At 43.6% G+C, this 11494-nt stretch overlaps 1 protein-coding gene across 3 annotated transcripts in view; it reads right to left on the bottom strand.

The window, feature by feature from the left end:
- The window catches only part of PYGB (glycogen phosphorylase B), a 57381-nt gene extending 55668 nt beyond the window's left edge, over positions 1–1713 (bottom strand). For 2 of the 3 annotated variants that reach the window (XR_013999623.1, XM_081148717.1), the window contains exon 1: positions 1340–1678. Coding sequence is in view for 2 of the 3 variants with exons in the window: in XM_081148717.1 (XP_081004843.1) it covers positions 1340–1582 (243 nt within the window). In the remaining variant the exon portion in view is untranslated. Of the gene's footprint in view, positions 1–1339 lie in introns of all 3 variants that reach the window. The other variant, XM_081148716.1, reaches the window with a different exon arrangement.
- Between the last annotated feature and the right edge of the window lie 9781 nt (positions 1714–11494).

Here is an 11494-nt window from a genome sequence, read left to right as displayed (position 1 = left end):
CTTGCATACTAAATATGAAGAGGCCTAGTTGGTATTGCAAAAAATTTTTTGTTTACCATTTCTCTTTTAGGAAAAACTAGTACCCCAGAATAAGTTTTGAAAAGCAATAAATCTTACTCTTAGTAATTATTAAACATTTCTTAATGTCCCATGAAAATATTCTAAAATACTATCAAAAAAAACAACTGTTCGGTGCCTGGGTGTACACTGCAAGTCAAATCTTTGCAAACTGACTTCAGGCCTGCAGGTGTGTCCTTTCCTTGCTAGTTTTCGCTCTACCATAGTGTAGCACAAATGACAAAATTCTCCACCGTCAAGGGCAAAAAACTGGCAGGAGGGGCCTGGCCAAGACTATGATATACCTATCAAACTGAAAACTACCAATGATATTGGAGAAGCATATTTACTGGCTTGGAGCTGTTACAATTGGTGAGTGAAGCAGAAAAGCCACAAAATTGTATATGCAATTTACTTTTTAAAAATGTGTATACATATTTAGTGGAAAATGGATATACACCTCTATTTTAATGTAGATAAAAGTAACAGAGACTACCAATGACTTTCCTTTTGTGTATTTTGTATTTTGCTACCGTAAACAAAAATTTTTGCAAAATATAAAAAGCAACAATTAATCTCCGTGAACCTGAAGGTAAGTAAAGTTGTTCAAGGAAGGTGCGGAAACCTCAAAGACAGCCTTCTTGGCGGGCTCCTTTTGCTGACCCCTCCTGCAAGCATCCTCAACGATTTTCTTCTACTCGCTGGCTAGCGGCCCAAAAGTCTAATTCCCTGCAGATGACTGAGTTCACCCCCCTTCCAACACAGAAAACACCCAGGCCTGGCTCCAGTACCCTTGTCTCTCTCACACTACTGCACAAAAACAAAGGTGAAGGGGGGAGGGGGGACCTCGGCTCCGCAGCCACCTCGGAAGCACACAGCTCGGGACAGGCTGGAAAATTCCGCCAGGTTTCCAGGGCTCCGGAGCTGCGGGGAGCAGCGGCCCTCTGCAAGGCGGGGCTCCTCGCGCACGGGGCCCGGCCGCTCGGCCCTGCGTGGGCTGACCACCGGGAAAATGCGCGCGTGGGGGGGTAGCAAGGGCCTTGGCGAGGCTATTCCCCACGACAGGCCGGCGAGCGGACCACCGCCGGGCTGCGAGGGCCGACAGGGGTGCCCGTGCTCAACGCACAGTCCGTAGGCACTGGCCCTACTAGTGTCCTTTTGGGGAGAGGCGCAACGCTTTGCTGTCCCGCCCCGGGGGCTGTGGCCCCAGGAGCCCTGCGTAACGGCTGCCCCTGTCCGGGCGGGGCCGCGCGTGGGGAACCCGGCCCCGGGGCCGCCTCACCTTGGGGTCGCGCTCGTAGTAGTGCTGCTGCGTGCGAATCCAGCGCCCCACCAGGTGGTCGCGCACCGTGTGCGCCAGGGCGAAGTAGTAGTCGCGGGGCGTGGCCACGTTGCGGTCCTTGACCAGCGTGAAGTGCAGGTGCCGGTTGAAGCTCTTGCGCACCTCGGCCACGTCGCCCAGCCCCGCGATCCCGCGCACGCTGATCTGCTTTCGTTTCTCGCTGTCCGTCAGGGGCTTCGCCATAGCGTCGGCTGAGGACGGAGAGACGAGGGACGAGCGGCCAGGAGACGCGAGCACCGGGGACGCTGCGGCGGCGCCGGCGCGAGGGCTGCGGCAAAGCGGGCGGGCGCGGCCCCGCGTGCGCTCTGCGCCGGGGCGGGGCGGGGCGGGGCGGGCCTGGGGGAGATGCGCCTCTGGATGGGGTGTGTCTACCTGAGAGGCGGGGCCGCGAGGTGTGGCTTTAATCCTTGAGGCTTGGAGGCGGCTTCTGGTTGCACAGATGAGAACCGCCACCCAAAAGCTGGGGTCTTATGCATATAAATTCTTTGGTTAACTCGTGGACACAGTGTGGTGAAGGCCGGGGCGGGGAGGTTCCGGGTAGAAGGGTTCAATGGGGAAAAAGGGGGATATCTGTAATACTTTCAACAATAAAGTAAGTAAATAAATAAATAAATAATAGGTCTGACCCCAAGTTGGCCAAGCCCAGCAGAAGTGGGAAACCACTGGATGAGCTGGATGACTCAGGAACCGAAGCTTTGGTCTTATTTGTCCTGTTCCCTGCTCCTGTCTCCTGCAGACAGGGGAAGAATGCTCCACCCCCACCCTACCCCCACCTCCCCCATCCCCTGTTTTTGGGACATCTGGGGCCTCAGTCCTTCACCAGCCCAGGGTCACCAGGTGCCCCCAGGCAAGAGTGCCCTGGGTGCTGGGTTTAGGCTGTTAAGGGAAACCCAGTGCACACTTGAAAGGCAGCCACCAATGTTAGGGTGTGGCCGGTGACATGGGCTGTGAAAGAATTCACAACTAAAAGAAGAGCTGCAGAGAGGAAATTCACTTTAGTTTCTGAGAGGAAAGGGCCTGTGCATTGCTAATAAATGCAAGGGCAGGAAACAAAAGGCAGCTTTTACTTTTAAGCCCTGGGCTATTGCTAAGTGACAAGGAAAGAAGGGGAGTTTGGGGACTGAAGTTGAGCAGATACCAGGGGTTATCTTGAAAAGTTACAGTTTGTTTGCTTTCCAGGAGACTGTCTGGCAGATGTGCTAGGGAGGTGTCTTATCAGTATTTTTCCCAACCCTGTAAAACATGCTCAGAGCGAAAGTTATGAAGAGGTCAAGAGGCTTGTTTGAAGGGGGGGGTGGGGGACTTTCTAGTAACTAGAGACTAGACACTCCTTGATTCTAATTACCCCTGAGTTGTGAAAACAGCAGGGAGGAGGGGGATGTAAGAATGTAGGCTTGAGAGTAGCTTATCTTGTCCCACAGTTTGAATAGAGAAGCCAGCGATCTTGGGGTTTAATTACCAGGTGATTCTCATAAATTGTGGAAGACCACAGCAAAGAAAAAGTGAGGCCTTTTTTCTGTCCTTACAACCAACACCTGCCCAGTGGCCGGCTCCTACTGAGGTCCAGGGTGACTCTGAAAATACCAGCTAAGAAGGTAAAAGTTTGTACAGTAAACCCTGGATTTTGCAGACCTAGAGTTAACAGACTTTGGATTTAATGGACAAACTTTCTGGTCCGTGTGTCATATATGAAAATTAAAACTCTGTTAATTTTAAAATGCTTTTAACCAAGATTTCCTTATAATTAAATTAACAGGTTATTATTTTGTTATTAATTCACTGTTATTTTTAACAAATTTTAGTGAATAGGCCATATGTTGGAAAAAAACACTAGTAATTTTGCCTACATAAGTAAATATTACATATCTACAACTAAAGTCTATTTTTTTTAAAAAATATGCTTTTATTGATTTCAGAGAAAGGAAGAGGGAGAGAAACATTAATGATGAGAGTCATTGTTGGCTGCCTCCTGCACGCCCTCTACTGGGGACCGAGCCCACAACCCAGGCATGTGCCCTGACTGGGAATCTAACCGTGATCTTGATAGGGGCACTTATAATGTCCAAAGATTGAGCACCTGAATAAATCTGAAATATAATTATATTTCTTACAAAATTGTAGAACACATATACTTATGTGAGTAGGGATTTAAGTTTCTTTTTCCTTAAGTTTCTTTCTCCTAGGCCTTTATGCATGTATACTCCCCCTGATCCTGGATGAAGCAATTAAGGAGGTGACACAGCCGTGGACAATGTATCTGTGAACAGGCATGTTCAGGCCGGCCCAACCAGAAGTCAAGATATTATCAAGACATTGCCAGATGACCAAAAACAATAGCTTCGCCTGTGGACATCCGGGGCTGCACAATAGCTGCATTCCATTCCCAGCCTCAGTTTACCCTACTTCCCTATATAACCCTATCCCTCAGGCCATTCCTTAAGACAGGTTTTGGATGCTCCTATGCTCCCTGCCTTCTTGGTTGGCCAGCCTTCTCAATAAACGCCTTATGTGATTCAACCCTGCCTCTACTGAATTTGATGCAGTGACAGGCAGACTGGACCCCACCGGGGTTTCCTGGTAACAATCTCCTGGATCATAGGTCAATGCTCAACCTCTGAGCCACGCCAGCTGGGCTCTACAATAGTTTTAAAGCGTGCTGGCTGATGTTTCTGAGCCATGCCCCAGCTGTGTGCGTTTGTTTATTCGTGGTGACTGGTGAATGCACACATTTACTAGATCTATTCAGTATAAATTTAAAATTACAGCCTGGCCAGGAGTGGCTCAGCAGTTGAGCATCGATCTAAGATCCAGGAGACCGAGGTTTGATTCCCGGTCAGGGCACATGCCTGGGTTTCGGGCTCGATCCCCAGTAGGGGGCGTGAAGGAGCCAGCTGATCAATGACAACTCTCTCATCATTGATGTTTCTATCTCTTTCCTCCTCCCTCTCTCTGAAAACAATAAAGATATATTTTTAAAAATAAAATAAAATAAAATTACAGTAATACATATAGAAAACTTCTGTGAAATTAAACTTTTCATACATACTTATTTTAATTACGCAAACGTATCTACATAAGTAAAAACAAGTAAACTAATTTATCAATTTTTTTTAACATACCCATTCCAAAAACCTACTTTATTATATAACGGAATTTTGGCTTTAACAGACACCCCCTTGCCTGAATTAGTCTATTATATCAAGGTTTTACTGTACTGAGAAAGTCTGCAGTCCTCAGGCTGCACTAACAGACACTGCCAGTGAGCAGGAGATAACTTTTTTCAGGGCATCCCGTGGACTTAAGTGTCTTGTCTTCCATTTTAACAATAAAACTGTAGGCTTCAGAACAGGCAAAATGGAAAGAAAGTGGGCTCAGATTCGATCCTCCAAGAAAAAGAACTGTTCCTGTTCTTCTGACAGCCTGGCTCAGCTGTGACCAGGGCAGGTGCACCTGCTTGCCTGTCTGGAAGAAGGTTGTGAGGTCACTCAAGCTGCCTTGTTACAGACTGACTGGTTCTCTATAATCTCTCTTCTTTTGGGGGCAGACAATTTTTAAAAATCCATTTACTAAAAAGTGATAGGTATTGGTCCAGTTTCTGTTACTGTTGTAGTGAGCTTTTCTGTGCTCTTGGAGATAATAAATTAACTTTAAAGTTCTTTTAAACTGGTATTTAAGACTGCCTGTAGCTAGTCCCCTGCCTCAGAAACAGAGATGAAAGATGTCTTTTGTGTGGAATGAAATGCTATGGGAGGGAGTTCAAAGATATTAAGTGTGGAAAACAGACATTTTTGGTGAGCTAGGCTTAAGCTTGAGGACTTGATGAGTATCTCATTGATCATAAGTAAAGGTTCAATAAATACTGGCTAAGTAAGTGACTCAGAAGCATCACCAGCTCTTGGTGAGACTGCACGCGTCAAGGGTAAAGACTGGCTGGGATCCCAGCAACACTGCCGGCTGATCTGTGCTGGTCAATTAAGTGTTTGCAAATGAACACAGACCTGACCTTTCAGGAACTGGGAGGCTAATAACAAAAGCATTATTTTCGAGAGGTTGGTAATTATGAAGCTCAATAGAATGAAGATCACCAGCTAAAATGACATTGTGGAATTGGGGCTCTCCCTTCATGGGAAGGTAAACAGATATTCTTAGTGACATTAATGTATTTTAACACATTGATATTAAAAAAAAAAAATCTATGAGACCAGAGTGATACTAAAAGGAAATAAAAGCAGGGTGGAGAGGAAGAAAGAAAGCTCTTCTCTGCAGAAGGACGCCAAGCAAATGTAGGAGTGGATACTAGAACTATTGGACAAAGGCTTTAGGGGAACACAGGATATTCATAGTCTCAAAGTAGCACCCCACAGATTACCTTATTAGTTATAAAGGGGAAAAGGCATTTTACAACGGAGAGGTAATCCAGCCTCACGAAGTGATCCAACCTAGTATCACCAATAAGGGGACAAACCAATACTTTGTGCCTCCTAATCCAGATTCAATGCACTAAGAAGGACACAACATCACTTAAAGTAATATAATGTAGTATATACTATATATACCATACTAATATAGGAAAGACACTTAGGACCTGTATATAGAGGTGCAGCTAATAGCTAAGGCAGTTTCCCAAATCCCAAAGCCCCAAGTCCAGAATTCCAGTTGCCTAACTTCCAGGGTACTCTTTTTATTGTGCAAATGTAGGACTTTCTGCCCTGGGCAGACTTTCTACCCCAGCACCAGGTTCCTGTTCTAGGAGGAATGCTATCAAAAGCAACATCTAGTCCCCCAATGTGTGCTAGGGCTTTTGAGGGTGTTCAAGTAGGACACTGTCTCATGCTTAGCTGGGCCTAACGTCTGCTACTTATTAAGTGATTGTGAGATGGGTTCTAAAGCCAAGTGCCAAGAGTCAGCTTGAGATGTCCACCTCATGACTACCTTACTCAGGCCCTCTGCCCTTCCAGAAGGGAGGGTGGCACAAATAGGAGTTGGTGAGGGACAGGACACTAGAGATGCTAAAGAAACAGGAAGCTGGTTACACCACCACCCAGCTGTCCTCCAAACCAAAAACATTCCCCCATTTTGGCAGGGATTGACTGTTTTTGTAGCAGGATAGTAAGAAGCTAGGAAAATTCCTGGACAAGTGGAATAAGGGAAATTGAGACAAGAAAATTAAACAATGCCAAACAGTTTGGGCAGCTTGCAGCCAGCTTGTGAATCTCAAGATCTTATCTTCCCCAACCAAGGACATTTGAGAGCAAATGGTTAATATCTCTCCTCCCTAACAACAAGATAATACATAACTTAAATCACCCTGGCCTGGGAAAATAGAGAACAAAGACCTCAGCTAAACCCAAGGACAAATATCACTTGGTAGATGCTAAGGCAGAAGGAAGGGAAGGAGGAAAGAAGGGAGAGTTTTACTTCACCCACTAAACAAAGAAGTCCTTGTTAGAACTTGCCAAACAAGATGAACAGATATATGTACAACATTCAAAGATAAGCCACAACAATGTAGAAGGGGACTTTGAAACATAGTTTGCTACCCAAAATATCTGGCAGGGAAGCTTTGGAATCTATAGGAAGAAGGGTATAAAACCCCTTGAACCCCCACAGACACACGCTCAGACTAGCTGAGTTGCCTGCTTGTGCTATAAGCCAAGGGTATTCTTAATAAATTTGCTTGCTTTGCTTCACCACTGCTGTCTGTCACTCAGCCAAAATCTTTCTTACGAGATTGACAAGAGCCAAGGAGGGAACAATCCCCCATCCCCCCAACTCAGGGTGCTATCCGGTAACTTTTTGATGATTACCCTAAAGTTGGTTATTAGACTGGACTTTGTGCTGCACTAAAGTGACCTGGAGGACTATGGTTTCATCCAAGGGAAAGGCTGCACTGTCGGCCTGGAGGGTTCAGAGGGCCAAGAGTGAGGGGAGCAAGTTCGATGTGCACACCTGCACCTGCCACCTCCTGCTCAGTCAAGGTCAGGCACCATGAGGAAGTCAGCACTTAGAGGATCAGGGATACTCAGTATCACTCCTGTCACTCAGCAGACACTTCCTTGCATCACATGGAGCAGAATGTTCTAGGCAGGCCTATTTATTGTGCTGCCCTGTCTCTCCAGGGGATAGGTCAAGCTCACAGCAAGAAAGTTTCAGTTTGTGCACAGCCTGAATTAATATAAAATGAAGAATAATGGCCACCTGTGGAAATTACCCTGAAATACAAGTGTCTCTGTAAATCCACTTGCTGCACCACCAAAGTGCCCACACCTCTCCTAGGAGGGCTGAAAGCAGTTGGGACCAGTAGCCCTGTGAGATGGGGCTGGTGATGCTGAGGCGCCCCTCAGGATGCAAGAGGTGGCTTTTGGTCCTGGTACCTGCTCCCCAGGACAGGAGCACCCAGAAGTCTCCGGCACTCATCAGACACCTGCTGCACATGACTCCAGGCCAGTTACTGTGCTCCACATCCACAGATGACACAGAGACAGTGGGGTGGGGGAGGTAATGGGTTGTAAGGGGATGAAGAGACAGCCAAAGAGGAATTTTAGGAAGATTTCTGTGCGATGAGCTGTGTAAAAATCCCATGTATGATCCCTCTATTCCCACCCTGCTGCGAGGTTTCATCAAAAATGGGTGCTGGATTTTGTCGAATGCTTTTTCTGCATCTGTTGATATGATCGTGTGATTTTTAACTTTCATTTTCCTTATGTGATGTATTACATTGATTGGTTTGTGAATATTGTACCATCCTTGCATCCCCAGAATAAATCTCACTTGGTCATGGCGGATGATCTTTTTAATGTATTGCTGGATCCAACTTGCTAATATTTTGTTAAGGATTTTAGTATCTATGTTCATCAGGGATATTGGCCTATCATTTTCTTTCTTTGTTGTGTCTTTATCTGGTTTTCATAGTAGGGTAATGCTGGTCTTGTAAAAAGAGCTTGGAAGTCTTCCCTCCTCTTGAATTTTTTGGAATAGTTTGAGGAGGACAGGTGTAATTTCTTCTTTGAATGTTTGGAAAAATTCACCTGTGAAGCAATCCAGTCCAGGACTTTTGTGTGCTGGGAGTTTTTACATTACTACTTCAATTTCATTAGTTGTTATCAGTCTATTCAGTTTTTCTGATTCTTCTTAATTCAATTTTGGAAGATTATATGTTTCTAAAAATTTGTCCATTTCACCCAGGTTGTCTAGTTGGTTGACAGAGAGTTGTTCATAGTATTTTCTTACAATCCTTTGTATTTCTGTGATGTCAGTTGTTACTACTCTAATTTCTTATTTTATTTGAGTCCTTTCTCTTTGTTTCTTGATGAATCTGGATAAAGGTTCATCAACCTTGTTTATCTTTTGAAAGAACCAGCTCTTGTTTCATTGGTCTTTTGTATTGTTTTTTAGTCTCTATGTCATTTACTTCTGCTCTGTTCTTACTTCCTTCCTTTAACTTACTATGGGCTTTTCTAGTTGTTCTTTTTCTAGTTCTTTTAGGTGTAGGGTTATTTATTTGAGGTTTTTCGTTCTTCTTCAGGTAGTCCTATAATGCTATGAGCTTTCCTCTCAGGACTGCTTTTGCTGTTTCCCATAGATTTTTGGTTGTTTTGTGTTCATTTTCATTTGTTTCCAGGAATTTTTTATTTTTTCCTTGACCTCATTGGTAACCCATTCATTGTTTAATGAGATGGTATTTAACCTCCATGTCTTTGAGGGTATTTATTGTAATTGACTTCTGGTTCCATACTGTTGTGATCCAAGAACATGCTTTGTATTATTTTCATCTTCTTGAATTTGTTAGGACTAATTTTGTGTCCTAACATGTGGTCTGTCTTTGGGAATGTTCCATGTGCACTTGAAAAGAATGTATATTCTGCTGCTTTGGGATTAAATGTTCTATAAATATAATTAAATCTCTCTGATCTAGTGTGTTGTTTAAGGCTGCTGCTTCCTTGTTGGCTTTTTTGTCTGGAAGATCTATCCAGTGATGACAGTGGGCTGTTAAAGTTTTCTACAATGCTTGCATTGCTGTCGATCTCTCCCTTAAAGTCCGCCAAGATTCTTAAAATATATTTAGGTGCTCCTATATTGGGTGCCTATATGTTTAACAGGGTTATACCCTCTTGTTGGATTGATCCCTTTAGTATTATGTAGTGACCTTTTTTGTCTCTTTTATGCCTTTATTTTGAAGTCTGTTTTGTCAGATACTATAGCTACCCCAGATTTTTGTTTTGTTTTAATTTGCATGAAATATTTTTTCATTCCTTCACTTTCAGCATGTGTGAGTCTTTTGTTCTGAGGTGGGTCTCTAGTAGACAGCATATATATGTGTCATGTTTTATCATCTATTCAGCTACCTATTGATTGGAGCATTTAATCCATTTATATTTAAGGTTATTATTGATAGGTGCTTATTTATTGCTATTTTTTCCTTTATACCTATGTTTCTCTCTATATATCTCTTCTTCTTACAGGAGTCCCTTTACTATTTCTTGTAGTGCTGGTTTGTTGGTAATGAACTCCTTTAGCCTTTTTCTTTTTTTTTTTTAAATCTGGGAAGCTCTTTATTTTGCCTTCAATTTTAAATTATAGCTTTGCTTTATAGAGTATTTTTGGTTTCAGGTTCTTGCTTTTCATTAACTTGAATACTTCATGCCAACCCCTTCTGGCTTGGAGTGTTTCTGTTGAGAAATCATCTGACAGACTTATGGGAACTCCCTTGTAGGTACCTAACTGTTTCTCTCTGCTGCCTGTAAGATTCTTTGCCTTTTTAACCTTTGCCATTTTAATTATGATGTGTCTTGGCATTGGCCTCTTTGGGTTCATCTGGATTGGGACTTGTGCCTCCTGAACTTGTGTGATGTTTTCCTTCACCAGGTTATAGAATCTTACTGTCATTATTTGTTTAAACGGGGTTTCTATCCCTTGCTAACTTTCTTTTTCTTCTGGTATCCGTATGACGCAGATGTTATGTTTCGTGTTGTCCCAAAGTTCCCTTAAACTATCCTCATTCTTTTAAACTCTTTTTCTTTTTTTAAAAAATGTATTTATTTCAGAGAGAGGAAGGGAGAGGGAAAGATAGAAACATCAATGATGAGAGTCATTGATCGGCTGCCTCCTGCACACCCCCTACTGGGGATCAAGCCCACAACCCAGGCATGTGCCCTGACTGGGAATCGAACTGTGACCTCCTGGTTGACGCTCAATCACTGAGCCATGCTGGCCAGGCAATTGTTTTTCTTTTTGCTGCCCTGATTGTGTGTTTTTTCTACCCTGTCTTTCAAATCGCTGATGCAGTCCTCTGCTTCATCCAACCTACTTCCTTCCAGTGTATTCTTGATGTTAGATATGGTATTCTTTCCTTTCCCGACTGGTTCTTATTCGTGGTTTCTATGTCCTTTGTTAGGCTCATGTAGTTCCCACGAAGTTTCTTGTAATTCTCACTGAGTTTCTTGAGCATCCTTAGAGCTATTACTTTGAATTCTATATCTGGTAAATTGCATGCCTCCATTTTATTTAGCAGTTTTTGCTGGAAATTCCTCATGTTCTTTTATTTGGGGCTTGTTTCTTTGTCTCCTCATTTTAGCTGTCTCTTTGTTTTTGTTTCTATGTATTAGATAGGTCTGCTATGACTCCCAGTCTTCGTGGGGTGGCTGTATGTAGCACATGTCTTGTGGGTCCCAAAGGTGTAATCTCCTTTCTCTCCCGAGCTGGATGCTCTGGGAATGTCCCTTGTGTAGGCTATATGGATCCTCCTTTGTAATTGGGTCTTGAATGCTATCGGCCTGTTCGTGGTTGTGGTTGACCCCCAGGCTGGCTGACTGTGATGGCTGACTGTGAGGCTCAACCCTGACCACGTTGTCCAAACTGTTATATAGGTGCTGACAGAACAAAACAAAACAAGAAACAAAACTAAAAACCCTGCCACGAACAAAAACAACAAAAAGAATAAGAGTCAAGAAAAAAAATGTAAAAAAAGAAAAAAATAAGACAAGAAAAAAAAGAACATGAAGGGAAAGAAGGGAAAAAAAATAAAGAATAGAAAAAGGGGAGGACAGAATAAGAAAAGGGAAAAAGAAAAAATAGAATCACAAAGGAAAGAGAAAA

The sequence above is a fragment of the Miniopterus schreibersii genome (genome assembly GCF_964146895.1).
Source record: "Miniopterus schreibersii genome assembly, chromosome: 10".
Lineage (NCBI taxonomy): Eukaryota > Metazoa > Chordata > Mammalia > Chiroptera > Miniopteridae > Miniopterus > Miniopterus schreibersii.
This window is presented reverse-complemented; position numbering and strand designations above follow the sequence as displayed.